General features: G+C 39.7%; 1 protein-coding gene across 8 annotated transcripts in view; it reads left to right on the top strand.

The window, feature by feature from the left end:
* DNM3 (dynamin 3) overlaps positions 1-22649 on the top strand; it is a 600443-nt gene that overhangs the window by 186110 nt on the left and 391684 nt on the right. For all 8 annotated transcript variants that reach the window (XM_012511535.2, XM_030823969.1, XM_003258880.3 and 5 more), the window contains exons 5-6: positions 19001-19099; positions 19689-19849. In XM_012511535.2, the coding sequence (XP_012366989.1) occupies positions 19001-19099; positions 19689-19849 (260 nt within the window). The remainder of the gene's footprint in view (positions 1-19000; positions 19100-19688; positions 19850-22649) is intronic.

Below are 22649 nucleotides of genomic sequence, written 5' to 3'. Positions count from 1 at the left end.
TACATTGCCTGTCTGTTCTTGTAGGCTGTATATCTTATCTACTAGAACCCTTAGGATGTTAATCACAGTTTTTTGTTTTTAATTCCCAGTCTGATAACTTTAACATTAGAGTTAGAGTTCTGAGTCTGGTTCTGATGCTTGCTCTGTCTCTTCAAACTGTGGGGGTTTTTTTTTTCACCTTTTAATATGCCTTGTAATTTTTTCTTGATAGGCAGACTGGGTGCTATATAATGTACCGGGTACAAGGCATTGTGGTAACTAGGCTATAATGTAGTGGTAAGGTGTGGAGCAAGAGGAAGCATGCTGTAGTCCTGTGATTAGATCTTATGTCTTTTAGTGAGCCTGTGCTTCTGCACTCACAAGTCTCATAAGTGCTTCTTAGTTCCTGCCCCACCCCTTTAGGTGGGACCGGATGGCTACAGTGGACTAGAGTTGTGTGTTTTTCTTCCCCTATGTAGAAGGCTAGAGCAAGCTGGAGTTAGACATTTCCTTCGCCCTAATCTGCTAGGCTCTGGAAAACCCTCAGTAGTATAGGCTCTGGTTAAATGACTTCTCTTAAGGTCAGACCTTGATAAGAAGAACAGAATGGACCCGGTGCGGTCGCTCACGCCTGTAATCCCAGCACTTTGGGAGGCCGAGGTGGGCGGATCATGAGGTCAGGAGATCGAGACCATACTGGCTAACATGGTGAAACCCCATCTCTACTAAAAATACAAAAAAAAATTTAGCCGGGCGTGGTGGCAGGTGCCTGTAGTTCCCAGCTACTCGGGAGGCTGAGACAGGAGAATGGTGTGAACCTGGGAGGTGGAGCTTGCAGTGAGCCGAGATCATGCCACTGCACTCCGGCCTGGGCGACAGCACGAGACTCCATCAAAAAAAACAAAAAAAAAAAGAAGAAGAAGAACAGAATGTTCTGGCATATTTCCAATTGATCACTTTCCTCCTTTCCCTACCAGAAGCATAAGGGGATTTTTCTCTTTTATTTACTGCAAGAATTTATTTAACCCTCTGAAGGCAAAACTCAGGTCCCCGAGGCTCATCCACTCTGAGCCTTCAAGCGATTCATGGATTACAGTTTAAGTTTTCCTATCCCAGCATTGTTTTCCATGGAGGTTTCTGCTCTTGGGTGTCTGCTCTGTTGAGTTGTGATTCTCTGTATTCACCTGTCTCTCCAAATTTTGGGAACAGCTAATTGTCCTGTGATTTCACTTCTCTGACAGATCTAAGAAGAGTTGGTTTTTCAGTTTGTTCAGATTCTTACTTGTTGGGATGGAATGATTTCCAAGCTCCTTACATGCCAGATAGGAGTCCTGTTATTTAATTTTCTTTTTCATAAAGGAAGTCTTGGCTGGGCACAGTGGCTCATGCCTGTAATCTCAATACTTTGGGAGGCCAAGGCAGGAGAATTGCTTGAGGCCAGGAGTTCAAGACCATCTTGGGCAATATAGCAAGGTGCTGTCTCTACAATTTTTTTTTTAATTACCCAAGCATGGTGGTGCATGCCTATACTCCCAGCTCCTCAGGAGGCTGAGGCAGGAGAATCGCTTGAGCCTAGTGAGCTATGATTGAGCCATTACACTCCAGCCTGGGCAACAGAGTGAGACTCTGTCTCTAAAAAAACAAAACAAAACCAAAACAACAACAAAATAAAAAAGGAAGTCTTTTGAGAGTTAAAGGGGGTTATTTTTAATAATTATTCCAGGACAAAAAACATAAACTGTAATGTATGATTACTGTATTGATGCAGTTGCTTAGTGATGAGGAAACTAATATTTCAGAGCTAATAAGAGGTATAGGTGGGATTTGAACCCAGGCAGTCTGATCCCTGAGTCAGTGCACTTATCCCTATATTATATAACACTCACACTTTTGGGGTACCTTGTGTAGCTTTTCAAGGTCTTCACTAGGACCTATCAGTACTCATGATTGTGGCTGTTCTTTCCTGAAGAGACACATAATTAAAACACAATGTCACAATGATTTATTAGCTCTCAATTTATTATTTTTAATTTCCTTTTATTAGGAGGGCAAGAACTGTGTTAAACTATTCTTTACTTATTACTGCATTTAACCTCTTCTAAATCTGCAAGTTTTTCTCCTTCCTGGAATTCTGTACTTGCCAGAGACATCTAGTCAAACTTAGTTCTGTAAACAGTCTTAGATGATATAACTTAGTTGGAAATAACATAGCTAATCACTTGTAAAATTTAGCTAAGAATTAGGAGGCAGAGAAATTTAGTGATTAAAAATGGAATTAGGTTGCTGGATTTGAATGCCAGTTTCATGCCACACAGTCTGTGACTCTTAGGTAAGTGTGATTTTCCTCTCCAAGTCTCACTCTCCTCATCTGTATACTTGAGAAGATAATAGTATCTATCTCTTGGTGGTTGTTTTGAATCCTATATAAGCCTGGAACATAATCAGGGCTCTTTATTTTAGCTGGATCTTTAGGTTTCTAGTGAAATGCTTTCAAAGCATGATGCCTTTAAAATCCTTTCTGACAGTGGTTTTTGAGATCTATCAATGTAGATATTGAGTCTGCCAGCAGGAGTTCATTGATTATTTTAAGCTGCCTATTTGTATAACTTAATATGGATAAGAAAATTGTTCCCTTTGCCATTCTGGTATATCACTAAGTATAGATCTAGCTGCCTTTTCAGTTGTAAGGGAGTAGTAAAGAAAATACTTCTATAATCAACTTTTATTTTTATTAGAGCTATAAATATATATAGCTTTCTTAAAAGAAAAAGTCAGTGCCAAAGGCTTTTAATAGAAACTATCAGTCCCTTGCCCACCCCTCCTGACTCTTGATTAGTGATTTCCAGAGGCTACCACTTACAATTCTTTTAGCTATTGATTTTGATAGTTACCTCCATATTTCTATGTAGTCTGTTTATATTACTTTTTTTTGATTTTTCTTGGTTTTAGATACTCTCTTTTGACTTCTCACTGTAGAGAAGGAGGATTTAGCTGTCTTATATCCTTCTCCTATACTTATGTATACTCACACACTCACATATGCACTTATCCTCCTACATTCTACTAAAAGAATCATATTTTGCTAAATAAATTTTTATAATCCTGAAAATGTTATTCATAGCTGAGCTATGTGGTAAATTTTGGTTATTCTTTCTTCCATGATATTGTCTTTTTTGAGGTTGATAATTATCTCTCTTTGGTTTGTTTTCATCGTTTTCTGTGCATCTATCACTAATGTATTCTCAGTCTCCCCTACAGAAGTCTCAATCTCTCATACTTTTAAAACATTCTGGATTGGGTACTTCTATGTTTATTTTCTTGATAGAGGAAAAAAATCTCTTCAGGTCTCTCTGTTCTGTCATTCCAATAGATATCAATTACTCTCTTGGTCTCATACTGGGATCTATACCATCCTGAAAACTTCCTTCTTTTCTTGGTTGTATTCCTGCTTCCTAGATCTCATGTCTTCCTCTTTATTAGTTTCCTCCCTTGTTTTGTAGAACACGTTCTTTAACAGCATTCTTAAAAAGGTGAAAGGGGGGAGGAGCCAAGATGGCCGAATAGGAACAGCTCCAGTCTACAGCTCCCAGCGTGAGTGACGCAGAAGACGGCTGATTTCTGCATTTCCAACTGAGGTACCAGGTTCATCTCACTGGGGAGTGCCAGACAGTAGGTGCAGGACAGTGGGTACAGCGCACTGTGCATGAGCCGAAGCAGGGCAAGGCATCGCCTCACCCGGGAAGTGCAAGGGGTCAGGGAATTCCCTTTCCTAGTCAAAGAAAGCGGTGACAGATGGCACCTGGAAAATTGGGTCACTCTCACCCTAATACTGCGCCTTTCCCATGGGCTTAAAAAACGGCACACCAGGAGATTATGTCCTGCACCTGGCTCAGAGGGTCCTACGCCCAGGGAGTATCACTCATTGCTAGCACAGCAGTCCGACATCAAACTGCAAGGCGGCAGCGAAGCTGGGGGAGGGGCACCCACCATTGCCAAGTTAGTTGTTTGATTAGGTAAACAAAGCGGCCGGGAAGCTTGAACTGGGTGGAGCCCACCACAGCTCAAGGAGGCCTGCCTGCCTCTGTAGGCTCCACCTCTGGGGGCAGGACACAGACAAACAAAAAGACAGCAGTAACCTCTGCAGACTTAAATGTCCCTCTCTGACAGCTTTGAAGAGAGTAGTGGTTCTCCCAGCATGCAGCTGGAGATCTGAGAACAGGCAGACTGCCTGCTCAAGTGGGTCCCTGATCCCTGAGTAGCCTAACTGGGAGGCACCCCCCGGTAGGGGCGGACTGACACCTCACGCGGCCTGGTACTCCTCTGAGACAAAACTTCCAGAGGAATGATCAGGCAGCAGCAGTTGCGGTTCACCAATATCCGCTCTTCTGCAGCCACCACTGCTGATACCCAGGCAAACAGGGTCGGGAGTGGACCTCTAGCAAACTCCAACAGACCTGCAGCTGAGGGTCCTGTCTGTTAGAAGGAAAACTAACAAACAGAAAGGACATCCACACCAAAAACCCATCTGTATGTCACCATCATCAAAGACCAAAGGTAGATAAAACCACAAAGATGGGAAAAAAACAGAGCAGAAAAACTGGAAACTATAAAATTCAGAGCGCCTCTCCTCCTCCAAAGGAACGCAGCTCCTCACCAGCAACGGAACAAAGCTGGATGGAGAATGACTTTGACGAATTGAGAGAAGAAGGCTTCAGACGATCAAACTACTCAGAGCTACAGGGGGAAATTCAAACCAATGGCAAAGAAGTTAAAAGCTTTGAAAAAAAATTGGACGAATGGATAACTAGAATAACCAATGCAGAGAAATCCTTAAAGGACCTGATGGAGCTGAAAACCAAGGCATGAGAGCTATGTGATGAATGCAGAAGCCTCAGTAGCTGATGCGATCAACTGGAAGAAAGGGTATCAGTGATGGAAGACGAAATGAATGAAATGAAGCGAGAAGAGAAGTTTAGAGAAAAAAAAATAAAAAGAAATGAACAAAGCCTCCAAGAAATATGGGGCTATGTGAAAAGACCAAATCTGCGCCTCATTGGTATACCTGAAAGTGACAGGCAGAATGGAACCAAGTTGGAAAACACTCTACAGGATATTATCTAGGAGAACTTCCCCAATCTAGCAAGGCAGGCCAACATTCAAATTCAGGAAATACAGAGAATGCCACAAAGATACTCCTCGAGAAGAGCAACTCTAAGACACGTAATTGTCAGATTCACCGAAGTTGAAATGAAGGAAAAAATGCTAAGGGCAGCCAGAGAGAAAGGTCGGGTTACCCACAAAGGGAAGCCCATCAGACTAACAGCGGATCTCTCGGCAGAAACTCTACAAGCCAGAAGAGAGTGGGGACAAATATTCAACATTCTTAAAGAAAAGAATTTTCAACCCAGAAACTCATATCCAGCCAAACTAAGCTTCATAAGTGAAGGAGAAATAAAATACTTTACAGACAAGCAAATGCTGAGAGATTTTGTCACCACCAGGCCTGCCCTAAAAGAGCTCCTGAAGAAAGCACTAAACATGGAAAGGAACAACCGGTAACAGCCACTGCAAAAACATGCCAAATTGTAAGGACCATCAAGGCTAGGAATAAACTGCATCAACTAACGAGCAAAATAACCAGCTAACATCATAATGACAGGATCAAATTCACACATAACAATATTAAGTTTAAATGTAAATGGGCTAAATGCTCCAATTAAAAGACACAGACTGGCAAATTGGATAAAGAGTCAAGACCCATCAGTGTGCTGTATTCAGGAGACCCATCTCACGTGCAAAGACACACATAGGCTCAAAATAAGGGGATGGAGGAAGATCTACCAAGCAAATGGAAAACAAAAAAAAGCAGGGGTTGCAATCCTAGTCTCTGATAAAACGGACTTTAAACCAAGAAAGATCAAAAGAGATAAAGAAGGCCATTACATAATGGTAAAGGGATTAATTCAACAAGAAGAGCTAACTATCCTAAATATATATGCACCCAATACAGGAGCACTCAGATTCATAAAGCAAGTCCTTAGTGACCTACAAAGAGACTTAGACTCCTACACAATAATAATGGGAGACTTTAACACCCTACTGTCAACATTAGACAGATGAACGAGACAGAAAGTTAACAAGGATACCCAGGAATTAAACTCATCTCTGCACCAAGCAGACCTAATAGACATCTACAGAACTCTCCACCCCAAATCAACAGAATATACATTCTTTTCAGCACCACATCACACCTACTCCAAAATTGACCACATGGTTGGAAGTAAAGCACTCCTCAGCAAATGTAAAAGAACAGAAATTATAACAAACGGTCTCTCAGACCACAGTGCAATCAAACTAGAACTCAGGATTAAGAAACTCACTCAAAACCGCTCAACTACATGAAAACTGAACAACCTGCTCCTGAATGACTACTGGGTACATAACGAAATGAAGGCAGAAATAAAGATGTTCTTTGAAACCAATGAGGACAAAGACACAACATACCAGAATCTCTGGGACACATTCAAAGCAGTGTGTAGAGGGAAATTTATAGCACTAAATGCCCACAAAAGAAAGCAGGAAAGATCTAAAATTGACATCCTAACATCACAATTAAAAGAACTAGAGAAGCAAGAGCAAACACATTCAAAAGCTAGCAGAAGGCAAGAAATAACTAAGATCAGAGCAGAACTGAAGGAAATAGAGACACAAAAAAACCCTTCAAAAAATTAATGAATCCAGGAGCTGGTTTTTTTTTTTTTTTTTTTTTTGAGACCGAGTCTCGCTGTCGCCCAGGCTGGAGTGCAGTGGTGCGATCTGAGCTCACTGCAGGCTCCACCCCCCAGGGTTCATGCCATTCTCCTGCCTTAGCCTCCTGAGTAGCTGGGACTACAGGCACCCGCCACCTTGCCTGGCTAATTTTTTGTATTTTTAGTCGAGACGGGGTTTCACTGTGTTAGCTAGGATGGTCTCAATCTCCTGAGCTCCTGATCTGCCCACCTCGGCCTCCCAAAGTGCTGGGATTACAGGAGTGAGCCACCGCGCCCGGCCTGTTTTTTTGAAAAGATCAACAAAATTGACAGACTGCTAGCAAGACTAATAAAGAAGAAAAGAGAGAAGAATCAAGTAGATGCAATAAAAAATGATAAAGGGGATATCACCACCTATCCCACAGAAATACAAACTACTATCAGAAAATACTATAAACACCTCTGTGCAAATAAACTAGAAAATCTAGAAGAAATGGATAAATTCCTCAACACATACACCCTCCCAAGACTAAAACAGGAAGAAGTTGAATCTCTGAATAGACCAATAACAGGCTCGGAAATTGTGGCAATAATCAATAGCTTACCAACCAAAAAAAGTCCGGGACCAGATGGATTCACAGCCGAGTTCTACCAGAGGTACAAAGAGGAGCTGGTACCATTCCTTCTGAAGCTATTCCAATCGATAGAAAAAGAGGGAATCCTCCCTAACTCATTTTATGAGGCCAGCATCATCCTGATACCAAAGCCTGGCAGAGACACAGCCAAAAAAGAGAATTTTAGACCAATATCCTTGATGAATATCGATGCAAAAATCCTCAATAAAATACTGGCAAACCGAATCCAGCAGCACATCAAAAAGCTTATCCACCATGATCAAGTGGGCTTCATCCCTGGGATGCAAGGCTGGTTCAACATACCCAAATCAATAAATGTAACCCAACATATAAACAGAACCAAATACAAAAACCACATGATTATGTCAATAGATGCAGAAAGGCCTTTGACAAAATTCAACAACCCTTCATGCTAAAAACTCTCAATAAATTAGGTATTGATGGGACGTATCTCAAAATAATAAGAGCAATCTATGACAAACCCACAGCCAATATCATACTGAATGGGCAAAAACTGGAAGCATTCCCTTTGAAAACTGGCACAAGACAGGGATGCCCTCTCTCACCACTCCTATTCAACATAGTGTTGGAAGTTCTGGCCAGGGCAATCAGGCAGGAGAAGGAAATAAAGAGTATTCAATTAGGAAAAGAGGAAGTCAAATTGTCCCTGTTTGCAGATGACATGATAATTTATCTAGAAAACCCGATCATCTCAGCCCAAATCTCCTCAAGCTGATAAGCAACTTCAGCAAAGTCTCAGTATACAAAATCAATGTACAAAAATCACAAGCATTCTTATACACCAATAACAGACAAACAGCCAAATCATGAGTGAACTCCCATTCACAATTGCTTCAAAGACAATAAAATACCTAGGAATCCAACTTACAAGGGATGTGAAGGACCTCTTCAAGGAGAACTACAGACCACTGCTCAATGAAATAAAAGAGGATACAAACAAATGGAAGAACATTCCATGCTCATGGGTTGGAAGAATCAAGATTGTGAAAAATGATCTGCCCAAGGTAATTTATAGATTCAATGCCATCCCCATCAAGCTACCAATGACTTTCTTCACAGAATTGGAAAAAACTACTTTAAAGTTCATATGGAACCAAAAAAGAGCCTGCATTGCCAAGTCAATCCTAAGCCAAAAGAGCAAAACTGGAGGCATCATGCTACCTGACTTCAAACTATACTACAAGGCTACAGTAACCAAAACAGCATGGTACTGGTACCAAAACAGAGATATAGACCAATGGAACAGAACAGAGCCCTCAGAAATAATGCCACATATCTACAACTATCTGATCTTTGACAAACCTGACAAAAACAAGCAATGGGGAAAGGATTTCCTATTTAATAAATGGTGCTGGGAAAACTGGCTAGCCATATGTAGAAAGCTGAAACTGGATCCCTTCCTTACACCTTATACAAAAATTAATTCAAGATGGATTAAAGACTTAAATGTTAGACCTAAAACCATAAAAACCCTAGAAGAAAACCTAGGCATTATCATTCAGGACATAGGCGTTGGCAAGGACTTCATGTCTAAAACACCAAAAGCAATGGCAACAAAAGCCAAAGTTGACAAATGGGATCTAATTAAACTAAAGCGCTTCTGCACAGCAAAATAAACTACCATCAGAGTGAACAGGCAACCTACAGAATGGGAGAAAATTTTTCCAACCTACTCATCTGACAAAGGGCTAATATCCAGAGTCTACAATGGACTCAAACAAATTTACAAGAAAAAAACAAACAACCCCATCAAAAAGTGGGCAAAGGATATGAAGAGACAATTCTCAAAAGAAGACATTTATGCAGCCAAAAGACACATGAAAAAATGCTCATCATCACTGGCCATCAGAGAAATGCAAATCAAAACCACAATGAGATACCATCTCACACCAGTTAGAATGACGATCATTAAAAAGTCAGGAAACAACAGGTGCTGGAGAGGTTGTGGAGAAATAGGAACACTTTTACACTGTTGGTGGGACTGTAAACTAGTTCAACCATTGTAGAAGTCAGTGTAGCAATTCCTCAGGGATCTAGAACTAGAAATACCATTTGACCCAGCCATCCCATTACTGGGTATATATCCAAAGGATTATAAATCATGCTGCTATAAAGACACATGCACATGTATGTTTATTGTGGCACTCTTCATAATAGCAAAGACTTGGAACCAACCCAAATGTCCAACAACGATAGACTGGATTAAGAAAATGTGGCACATATACACCATGGAATACTATGCAGCCATAAAAAATAATGAGTTCATGTCCTTTGTAGGGACATGGATGAAACTGGAAATCATCACTCAGCAAACTATCGCAAGGACAAAAAACCAAACACCGCATGTTCTCACTCATAGGTGGGAATTGAACAATGAGAACACATGGACACAGGAAGGGGAGCATCACACTCTGGGGACTGTTGTGGGGTGGGGGAAGGGGGGAGGGATAGCATTAGGAGATATACCTAATACTGAATGATGAGTTAATGGGTGCAGCACACCAACATGGCACATGTATACATATGTAACAAACCTGCACATTATGCACATGTACCCTAAAACTTAAAGTATAATAATAATAAAATTTAAAAAAAAGGTGAAAGGGAGTTAAAATATTTTGAGATTTGCAAGTCTGGAAATATCTTTTCCTACTGTCACATTTATTGGTAATTTAAAATTCTAGGTTAGAAATGATTTTTCATTCAGAATTTCAAAAACATTGCTCTATTGTTTTTTAGTTTCCAGTTTGCTGTTAGGAAGACTGATGCTATAGTGATTCCCAATCCTTCCTTTGTGTCTTTTCTTTAACTTCTCTGGAAACTTTTTAGTATCTTTTATCAGTTCCCAGTATTTTGAAATATTTTACTGATATGCCATTTTGTGTGTATGTGCGTGTGTGTGTGTGCTCATTTCCTGTTAGGCACTTGTTGAGTTTGTTCAATCCATAAATTCCTATCTTTTACTTATAGGACATTTTCTTGAATAGGATCTCTCCAACCCCAAACTGTTTCTGTTTGATTTTCTCTCTTTGGAATGCCAGTTATTCAAATATTGAATCTTCTGGGCCATTTCTCTAGTTTTAAAAATGTGGCGTTTTTTTTTTCCTATTGTTTACTTCTTTTTTTTTTTTCTTTCATTTTCTGGAACAATTCCTGGAGTTTTTCTTCCAACCATTTTACTAACATTTTAATTTCTGCTCTCCTATTTTCAGTTATTGAGATTTTTTTGCCTGATGTTTCTGTTTATGGCCTTCTAATTTTGTTCCATGAATTCAATAAGTTCTCCTCTCTTCCAGAATATTAATAGAAATGATCAAGTTCTTTTCTGTATTTTGTATTATCTTTTTTTTCCTTCAGGTTTCATATTACAATGTTTATTTGTTTTGGTCTCTGAGAATCTTTTTGGCTTTTCCTTCTTTCTTTTCTTTTCTTTTTAAATTATCACAAAAGTTTTTATTGTGACCAACAGTAAACATTCAAAAAAGTAATAATATCCATTGATTCAATATCCTTTTGAGAATAGAAACAATGGAAAAAAACTTAATTTTATAAGAATAGGTAAATTTTGGTATCCATATCTGACAATGCCATTACAAGTAGGGACATTTACAGACCATGATCCTTTTTGAACTAAATTTATATATCCTATTCCAAAATCCAGCTATATTTTATAAGGAGGTTATATCATGACCAAATGTGGTTTATGCAATTAATTCAGTATATACTAGTTCCTGAATAAAGAGTAATAATAGTCTCAGGTTGGCAAGCTGAATAGGAACAGCTCTGGTGTGCAGCTGCCAGTGAGATCAATGCAGAAGGCAGGTGATTTCTGTAATCCAACTGAGGTATCTGGCTCATCTCACTGGGACTGTTAGACAGTGGGTACAGCCCATGGAGGGCAAGCCAAAGCAGGATGGGGTGTCACCTCACCTGGGAAGCGCATGGGGTTGGGAAACTCCCTCCCCTATCGAAGGGAAGCTGGGAGGGACTGTGCCTAGAGGAACAGTGCATTCCAGCTCAGATACTATGCTTTTCCCATGGTCTTCACAACCCACAGGCAAGAGATTCCCTTGGGTGCCTATGCCACCAGGGCCCGGGGTTTCAAGCACAAAACTGGGTGGCTGTTTGGGCAGACACCGAGCTAGCTGCAGCAGCTTTTTTTCAAACCCCAGTGGCACCTGGGGCACCAGCTAGACAGAACCATTCACTCCCCTGGAAAGGGGGCTGAAGCCAGGGAGCCAGGTGGTCTAGCTCAGCGGATCTCACACCCACAGAGCTCAGCAAGCTAAGATCCACTGGCTTGAAATTCTCACTGCCAGCACAGCAGTCTGAAGTTGACCTGGGACGCTTGAGCTTGGTTTGGGGAGGGGCATCTGCCATTACTGAGGCTGGAGTAGGTGGTTTGCCCCTCACAGTGTAAACAAAGCCACTGGGAAATTCGAACTGGGTGGAGCCCACTGCAGCTCAGCAAAGCCGCTGTAGCCAGATTGCCTCTTTAGATTCCTCCTCTCTGGGCAGGGCATCTCTGAAAGAAAGGCAGCAGCCCCAGTCAGGGCCTTATAGATAAAACTCCTATCTTCCGAGGACAGAGCACGTGGGGGAAGGGGCGGCTGTGGGTGCAGCTTCAGCAGACTTAAATGTTCCTGCCTGCCAGCTCTGAAGAGAGCAGTGGTTCTCGTAGCACAGCATTTGAGCTCTGCTAAGGGACAGAATGTCTCCTTAAGTGGGTCCCTGACCACCGTGCCTCCTGACTGGGAGACACCTCCCAGCAAGGGTTGACAGATACCTCTACAGGAGAGCTCTGGCTGGCATCTTGTGGGTGCCCCTCTGGGACAAAACTTACAGAGGAAGGAACAGACAGCAGTCTTTGCCATTCTACAGCCTCCGCTGGTGATACCCAGGCAAACAGGATCTGGAGTGGACCTCCAGCAAACTCCAGCAAACCTGCAGCAGAGGGGCCTGAATGTTAGAAGGAAAACTAACAAACAGAAAAGAATAGCATCAACGTCAACAAAAAGGACGTCCGTACAGAAACCCCATCCGAAGATCACCAACCTCAAAGACCAAAGGTAGATAAATCCATGAAGATGAGGAAAAAACAGCGCAAAAAGGCTGAAAATTCCAAAAACCAGAATGCCTCTTCTCCTGCAAAGGATCACAACTCTTTGTCAGAAAGGGAACAAAACTGGAAGGAGAATGAGTTTGATGAATTGACAGAAATAGGCTTCACAAGGTGAGTAATAACAAACTCCTCTGAGCTAAAGGAGGATGTTTTAACCCAACGCAAGGAAGCTAAGAACCTTGAAAAAATGTTAGAGGAATTGCTAACTAGAATAACCAGTTTAGAGAAGAACATAAATGACCTGATGGAGCTGAAAAACACAGCACGAGAACTTCGTGAAGCATACACAAGTATCAATACCCGAATCAATCAAGCAGAAGAAAGGATATCAGAGATTGAAGATCACTTTAATGAAATAAAGCATGAAGGCAAAATTAGAGAAAAAAGAATGCAAAGGAATGAACAAAGACTCCAAGAAATATGGGGCTATGTGAAAAGACCAAACCTGCATGTGATTGTGTACCTGAAAGTGAGGGGAGAATGGAACCAAGTTGGAAAACGCTTTTCAGGATATTATCCAGGAGAACTTCCCCAACCTAGCAAGAGAGGCCAACAGTCAAATTCAGGAAATATTGAAAACACCAGAAAGATACTCCTTGAGAAGAGCAACCCCAAGACACATAATCGTCAGACTCACCAAAATTGAAATGAAGGAAAAAATGTTAAGGGCAGCCAGAGAGAAAGGTCAGGTTACACACAAAAGAGGCCCATCAGACTAACAGCAGATCTCTCTGTAGAAACCCTACAAGCCAGAAGAGGGCGGGGGCCAATATTCAACATTCTTTTGTTTTTTTTTTTTTTTTGAGACAGAATCTTGCTTTGTTACCCAGGCTGGAGTGCAGTGGTGCAATCTCGCTCACTGTAAGCTCCGCCTCCCGGGTTCATGCCATTCTCCTGCCTCAGCCTCCCGAGTAGCTGGGACTACAGGCACCTGCTACCACGCCTGGCTCATTTTTTGTATTTGTAGTAGAGACAGGGTTTCACCATGTTAGCCAGGATGGTCTCGATCTCCTGACCTCGTGATCCACCCACCTCAGCCTCCCAAAGTGCTGGGATTACAGGTGTGATCAACATTCTTAAAGAAAAGAATTTTCAACCCAGAAATTCATATCCAGCCAAACTAAGCTTCATAAGTGAAGGAGAAATAAAATCCTTTACAGACAAGCAAATGCCGAGAGATTTTGTCACCACCAGGACTGCCTTACTCTTAAGAGCTCCTGAAGGGAGCACTAAATATGGAAAGGAACAACTGATAGCAGCCACTGCAAAAACATACCAAATTGTAAAGACCATTGACACTATGAAGAAACTGCATCAAATAACAGGCAAAATAGCCAGCTAGCATCATAATGACAGGATCAAATTCACACATAACAATATTAACCTTAAATGTAAAAGGGTTAAATCACCCAATTAAGAAACACAGACTGGGCTGGGCACAGTAGCTCACACCTGTAATCCCAGCACTTTAGGATGCCGAGGTGGGTGGATCATGAGGTCAGGAGTTCGAGACCAGCCTGGCCAAGATGGTGAAACCCTGTTACTAAAAAATACAAAAATTAGCCAGGCGTGGTGGCATGCGCTCATAGTCCCAGCTACTCAGGAGGCTCAGGCAGGAGAATCGCTGGAACCTGGGAGGCAGAGGTGGCAGTGAGCAGAGATTGTGCCACTGCATTACAGCCTGGGTGACAGAGCAATAGTCTGTCTCAAGAAACACACACACACAGACAAATTGGATAAAGAGTCAAGACCCATCCGTGTGCTGTATTCAGGAGATCCATCGCATGTGCAAAGACACACATAGACTCAAAATAAAGGGATGGAAGGAGATTTACCAAGCAAATGGAAAGCAAAAAAAAGCAGGGGTTGCAATCCTAGTCTCTGATAAAACAGACTTTAAGCCAACAAAGATCAAAAAAGACAAAGAAGGGCATTACATAATGGTAAAGGGATCAATGCAACAAGAAGAGCTAACTATCCTAAATATAAATGCACCCAATACAGGAGCATCCAGATTCATAAAGCAAGTTCCTAGAGACCTACAAAGAGACTTGGACTTCCACATAATAATAGTGGGAGACTTTAACACCCTACTGTCAATATTAGGTCAACGAGACAGGAAATTAACAAGGATATTCAGGACTTGAATTCAGCTCTGGACCAAGAGGACCTAAGATATCTACAGAACTCTCCACCCCAAATCAACAGAATATACATTTTTCTCAGCACCACATCACACTCCAAAACTGACCACCTAATTGGAAGTAAAACACTCCTCAGCAAATGCAAAAGAATGGAAATCATAACTAACAGTCTCTCTGACCACAGTGCAATCAAATTAGAACTCAGGATTAAGAAACTCACTGAAAACCACACAACGTCACGGAAACTGAACAACCTGCTCCTGAATGACTACTGGGTAAAAAACAAAATTAAGGCAGAAATAAATAAGTTCTTTGAAACCAATGAGAATAAAGACACAACATACCAGAATGTCTGGGACACAGCTAAAGCAGTGTTTATAGAGGAATTTATAGCACTAAATGCCCACAGGAGAAAGCAGGAAAGATCTAAAATTGACACCCTAACATCACGATTAAAAGAACTAGAGAAGCAAGAGCAAACAAATTCAAAAACTAGCAGAAGAGAAGAAATAACTAGGATAAGAGCAGAACTGAAGGAGATAGAGATATGAAAAGCCCTTCAAAAAATCAATGAATCCAGGAGCTGGTTTTTTGAGATTAACAAAATAGACTGCTAGCCAGATTAATAAAGAATAAAAGAGAGAAGAATCAAATAGACACAATAAAAAATGATAAAGGGGATATCACCACTGATCCCACAGAAATACAAACTACTATCAGAGAATACTATAAACACCTCTCTGCAAATAAACTAGGAAATCTACAAGAAATGGAAAAATTACTAGACACATACACCCTCCCAAAATTAAACCAGGAAGAAGTTGAATCCCTGAATAGACCAATAGCAAGTCTGCAATTGAGGCAGTAATTAATAGCCTACCAAGCAAAAAAAAGCCCAGGACCAGATAGATTCACAGCCAAATTCTACCAGAGGTACAAAGAGTTGCTGGTAGCATTCCTTCTGAAACTATTCCAATCTATATAAAAAGAGGACTCCTTCCTAACTCATTTTATGAGGCCAGCATCATCCTGATACCAAAACCTGGTGGAGACACAATAAAAAAAGAAAATTTCAGGCCAATATCCCTGATGAACATTGATGCAAAAATCCTCAATAAAGTACTGGCAAACCTAATCCAGCAGCACATCAAAAAGCTTATCCACCACGATTAAGTTGGCTTCATCCCTGGGATGCAAGGCTGGTTCAACATATGCAAATCAATAAACGTAATCCATCACATAAACAGAACCAACAACAAAAACCACATGATTATCTCAATAGATGCAGAAAGGCCTTCTACAAAATTCAACATCCCTTCATGCTAAAAACTCTCAATAAACTAGGTATTGATGGAACATATCTCAAAATAATAAGAGCTATTTAGGACAAACCTACAGCCAATATCATACTGAATGGGCAAGAGCTGGAAGAATTCCCTTTGAAAACTGGCACAAAACAAGGATGCCTTCTCTCACCACTCCTATTCAACATAGCGCTGGAAGTTCTGGCCAGGTCAATCAGGAAAGAGAAAGAAATAAAGCATATTTAAATAGGAAGAGAGGAAGTGAAATTATCCCTGTTTGCAGATAACATGATTGTATATTTAGAAAACCCCATCGTCTCAGCCTGAAATCTCCTTAAGCTGATAAGCAACTTTAGCAAAGTCTCAGGATACAAAATCAATGTGCAAAAATCACAAGCATTCCTATACACCAATAAGAGACAAACAGAGAGCCAAATCATGCATGAACTCTCATTCATGATTGCTACAAAGAGAATAAAATACCTAGGAATCCAACTTACAAGGCATGTGAAGGACCTCTTCAAGGAGAACTACAAACCACTGCCCAAGGAAATAAAAGAGGACCCAAACAAATGGAAAAACATTCCATGCTCCTGGATAGGAAGAATCAATATCATGAAAATGGCCATAGTGTCCAAAGTAATTTATAGATTCAATGCTACCTCTATCAAGCTACCACTGACTTTCTTCAGAGAATTAGAAAAAACTACTTTAAATTTCATATGGAAACCAAAAAGAGCCCACGTAGCCAAGACAATCCTAGGCAAAAAGAACAAAGCTGGAGGCGTCATACTACCTGACTTCAAATTATACTACAAGGCTACAGTAACCAAAACAGCATGGTACTGCTACCAAAACAGATATATAGACCAATGAAACAGAACAGAGGCCTCAGAAATAACGCCACACATCTACAACCATCTGATCTTTGATGAACCTGACAAAAACAAGCAAGGGGGAAAGGATTTCCTATTTAATAAATGGTGTTGGGAAAACTGGCTAGCCATATGCAGAAAACTGAAACTGGACCCTTTCCTTACACCTTATACAAAAATTAACCCAAGATGGATTAAAGACTTAAATGTAAGACCCAAAACCATAAGAACCATAAAAGAAAACTTGGGCAATACCATTCAGGACATGGGCAAAGACTTCATGACCAAAACACCAAAGCAATGGCAATAAAAGCCAAAATTGACAAATGGGATCTAATTAAACTAGAGAGCTTCTGCACAGCAAAAGAAACTATCATCAGGGTGAACAGGCAACCTACAGGGTAGGAGAAAATTTTTGCAATCTACCCATCTGACAAAGGGCTAATATCCAGAATCTACAAGGAACATAAACAAATTTACAAGAAAAAAACAACCCCATCAAAAAGTGGGCAAAGGTTATGAACAGATACTTCTCGAATGAAGACATTTATGTAGCCAACAAACATATGAAAAAAAGCTCATCATCACTGGTCATTAGAGAAATGCAAATCAAATCCACAATGAGATACCATCTCATGCCATTTAGAATGGCGATCATTAAAGAGTCAGGACACAACAGATGCTGGAGAGGATGTGGAGAAATAGGAATGCTTTTACACTGTTGGTGGGAGTGTAAATTAGTTCAACCATTGTGGAAGACAGTGTGGCAATCCCTCAAGGATCTAGAACCAGAAATACCATTTGATCCAGCAATTCCATTACTGGGTATATACCCAAAGAAATATAAATTATTCTACTATAAAGACACATGCATATGTATGTTTATTGATGCACTATTTATAGTAGCAAAGAATTGGAACCAACCCAAATGGCCATCAATGATAGACTGCTAAAGAAAATGTGGTACATATACACCATGGAATACTATGTAGCCATAAAAAGGAATGAGTTCGTGTCCTTTGCAGGGACATGAATGAAGCTGGAAGCCATTATTCTCAGCAAACTGATACAGGACAGAAAACCAAACACCACATGTTCTCACTCACAAGTGGGAGTTGAACAATGAGAACACATGGACACAGGGAGGGGAACAACACACACTGGGGTCAGTCAGGATGTTGGGGATGAGAGGAGGGAGAGCATTAGGACGAATAGCTAATGCATGCAGGGCTTAAAACCTAGATGATGGGTTGATAGGTGCAGCAAACCACCACGGCACTCGTATACCTATGTAACAGATCTACACATTCTGCACTTGTATCCTGTAACTTACAGTAAAATAAAACAAAAAGCAATATAAATTACTAGGCAAATACTGTCCATTTGAAATGAAGAAAGCAAATGACAAATATCATGTATCTGACGTGCTACACAAAATATCTAGGTTCTTACATTATTTATTACTGGAAGAAACCTTGGAGATCATGGTTTCTAACTCTTTATTTGACAGATGAGGAAAACTGAGACCTGGGGAGTTTTGGTGACTTGCCTTGAGACTAGAATCCAAGCTTTGTAATTCTTAGTACAGTCTTCTTTCCATTAAATCTTATTTCCTTTTCTAAGGCATAGTGAATGCTGTGTGGCTTACAGGTTTATTTTTGGTGATGGCACTTTACCTGCTTTTCTTCTTTTAATTTTTTTGACCTCAGTGATTAGAACTGGATCAATAGTAATCCTTGGTTTATGACACACTCTCATCATTGGTCCATGTATAACCTATTTATTTGTTTATTTGCTTTCAATAATGTAATACATAAAAATTTCAAATATTCATATTAGGTGGAGAACTTAGGAGCAAAATGAAAATGTATAATTTCCATATATGCATGGTACAAAAATAAACTCTTATATTTCGAAATTATTTTTGTGCTATAGCTATTTGTTTTTCTCCCTTGGGTTGAAGGTTATCTTCTGGATGGGTGGTTTGGCAACTGTCCTCTTCATCACATTGAAATCACCAAACTCAAGTAGCACTTAGAAAACAAAGTAAGACAGAAGGAAATGGGAAAAGGACCAGGAAAATGTGCTTTACATTTAGCATTGCGACATATATGTCTAAAATTTTTTAGTCCTCTGCAAATTGTGTAATGTTGGGTTTGTTTATGATGCAGGTCTGAGAACCATTGGAGTTATCACCAAACTGGACCTTATGGATGAAGGAACAGATGCCAGGGATGTTCTAGAGAACAAACTGTTGCCTCTTCGCAGGGGTAATGTACTGTGGTCTATACAAGACTTTTGTTGTTGTTGTTATATGGAAGAGAAATGATTGGGAAGCCACTAGGAGGTTTGGTTTTAATGCCTTCTCAGTTGTGAGGAATGGATTTATTATTAGTTATACTTTTTATGGAATGGCTGTATGTTCCCAAATGATATATTAGAAAATAATCCAAAGGGAGAACTATTCCTTAAAATAACAGGAATAAGAAAACAGGAAAAGGAAGGAGTTTGAAGGGAGGTTATAAATATTCATCATAGGCTACATAAACTTATACTATTGTAAGCCTGGTATTTACTTGCCTGCTATATGACAAAACTGCTAAGATACACACTCTCTTAAAATGCACACAGTTTAAGGGTGAGAGGCATTATTGTATTGATGCTAAAAAATTATCGTGAGCTCAATCAGCAGCCTGTGTTCAATACTGATGTTTCCCGTTGAGTTTTATAAAGGAACTCAGTCTTCAGGCCTAAAACTAGTTTTGCCTTTCTTAGTCTGCCTATGTGAGAGCCTTGAAATCTCCCTAGAATAAGCCACAAAAAGTGTCCCCAACTCCATAGATTTGTGTTTTGTTTCAGGTTACGTGGGGGTGGTAAACAGAAGCCAGAAGGACATAGATGGGAAGAAGGACATAAAGGCAGCCATGCTGGCAGAGAGGAAGTTTTTCCTTTCCCACCCGGCTTACAGACATATCGCTGACCGAATGGGAACCCCACACCTGCAGAAGGTCCTTAATCAGGTAAAAATGTTCTTTCAAGCAACAATTATAAATATGTAAGTGGGTGCTGGACTTAATATTTATTATTTTTAAGTTTATTTTTTTTCCAAAACAAGACATGCAGCTTCAATGACAGGGATTTTAAAAATGAATATTAGTACCTCAGATTCACACTATTACCATTCTCAGTGAATAGAACTCACCTTCCTATTATTGCAAGAACAATTCTCAAAGCAGAAACACATACCTATTTAGGAACAGTGAACAGGGATATACATTTTAGCATATATTCATTTGTAATGTGTAGTTATCTTGAGAAGTTAAATTTTTAGAGCTTTGAAAAGTTGATCTCTTGGGATCTGTTTTTCAGGCACCAGTCTGTAATGGCTAGGTTACACTTTCTGTTAAATTTTTTTCATGGCTTTATTTAGAATTGATTTGTTTCTTAATTTAAAATCTTCAGAATCACAAATCCTAATTAAATAATCATTGATTTCCACTCATCTAAGATGCTTTTCTAGATAACCCCTTTTCCCACAATAATTTAAAATTGGGACTTCTGCCTACCCCGCTCCATGCACTATGCACACACTTCTTCCATAAATCCTCAATGCTGTTACTTGGTTACAGATATTCCTTCCCCTTTTGGAGTTAAGTGTTATGACAAGCATCATTGTCATTGAATGCAGGGCCCCCTCCCTGACTTTTGATTATATTGACTTAATGTGATTAGCAGCCTTTCTCATAAATATTCCTATAAGTTATGCTTTAACTGTTACATACGAACTTAATCAGGCAATCAATTAATCAATCAAGTAGATTTCTGATTCTTAGCTCCTGGAAAGTATCAATAGCTGTCACAATATGTGACATTATACCTGAACCATTTAGGCAAAACAACTGAGAAGAAATTTTAGAAAATAAAAAATTATGTTATAATTCCATTTTAAGAGATACAATACAGACTATTGTAAAGTTTATACTTTTTAATTAAGGATAAATATTTGGACACTAGGAAACATCACTATGATTGTATCATTTAAAAATATGAATATATTTTAGAAAAGGAGCATTGTTATGCAAGAATGCTAACACTCTACCAAATATATTTTGCACTGTCAAAATTCTCTTTAGAATACTGCTTTCACAGCTGTATTGACCTACAAAAAATACAAATAAACTGAAAAAATCTCAGAGGAAAACCACTAATATGATTAGAAGGATAAAGCTGGAAATGAGTTAGGTTTTGAATACTGGAAAAACGGAAGGAGGTGGTTGACTATTAGGTTATTACAGGTGATCCCCAAGTTATGACACAATTGGATTCTCATTGACTAAAAATTGAATGATTTTTTTTTAACTGAAGATTTCTCCTTTCCTGGATAATCACTCTCTCTTTATTGCCTCAAGAATATTTATACTATGTTTGAAACTAAGATAATTCTATGGCTATGTATGTGTACCAATACTTCTGATCCTGTGGGATAATTTATATGGAAAATACTGGAAAATGACATGACATTTTTGAAAAATTGAATGAAATTTTCACTGTGGGGGGAAGGCAGAGAAAGAGGTAGTGAGTTGTATTAGATGATATTGGAGATGTAGGCAGTGGCTGAATCCTGTAATGTTTCTAGACCAAATTGAGGATTTTGGCTCTTACCTAAGACCAATGAGGAGTCATTTAAGGTCCTGAGTAGAGGAACAATAAGATCAGATCCTTGGGTGAAAAAAGAATATGGTATTGACAAGAAGACCAAGAGTAGACCAGTTAGGAGTAAAAGTGAGAGATTATGGGAATTTGGTTGTGGTAAGGGCCAGTGGAGAGGAAAAAAAGGGGCGGGTTTGAGAAATATTCAGGAAAATTGAGGACTAAGTGGTAGATTAGAGCTGTTGGGTGATGGGAGAGGTGGAGTCAAGGTTACATCCCAGGTTTCCAGATTCTTATGAAGTCACCAAGATGGAGAACCCTGAAGGGAAGATCAAACACTTGATTTTGGACATGTTGAGCTTGAGATATCATTGACACATCCAAGAGGAGAAGTCAAGCAGCTGGTCAAATATGCACGCCACAGCAAAGATAAATCTTGTTTGGAGGCAACATCTTACAGCTATAGGTATTTGGATGTTTATTGAAGCCAGGATGGAATGAGATTCCCTTAAGAGAGTACAGACAGTAAACAAAAAAGAGACCTTGGACCCAGATTTGAGGAATTTCAGTAATTACTCTTCTGGGAAAGAGAGTGAATTGTCCAAGGAAATAGAGAAGATACATCCAGAATGGATAGCAGAAAAATGAGAGGAGCTGGAGTCATGGAAGCCAGGGGAAGAAGTGTTTTAGAAAGGCACAGTATTGCTTTGCTCTGGAGATGTCTGAGAAGCAAAAGGTGGAAATCAGGTATTTTTATTATTTACCAGTTCACATGGCAATCAGTTGGTTGCTGGTTTCTTGTGGTTGCTGTTTCTGTTAGATTTGGGTCCTTGTCTCTTGTGATGTTGCTATTGGGAATGCTGTCCTCTCAGCTCTTTTGTTGCCTGCTTCATAGTTAGAACAGCAATGCATGCCAGGGTGCTAACAACAATTTATTACTGCGAGCAAGGGGGTAATACAGTTATAAACTATTGACAAATAACTCTAGATTTATTTAATAAATATATTCAGGTAACCTTAGATAAACATAAAGATGACTTAAAATAGTTTCTTCAGTCAATCGGGGTGTATTAATTCTCCTTACTTTTAATATTTTTTCTTTTTTCTGAATTTCTAGGAAGTTTATATTCTTTTTATTGATTTCAAGTTCATCACTTAGGAAGTTCAAGA

The sequence above is a fragment of the Nomascus leucogenys genome, chromosome 12 (genome assembly GCF_006542625.1).
Source record: "Nomascus leucogenys isolate Asia chromosome 12, Asia_NLE_v1, whole genome shotgun sequence".
In the NCBI taxonomy this organism is placed as follows: Eukaryota; Metazoa; Chordata; class Mammalia; order Primates; family Hylobatidae; genus Nomascus; species Nomascus leucogenys.
This window is presented reverse-complemented; position numbering and strand designations above follow the sequence as displayed.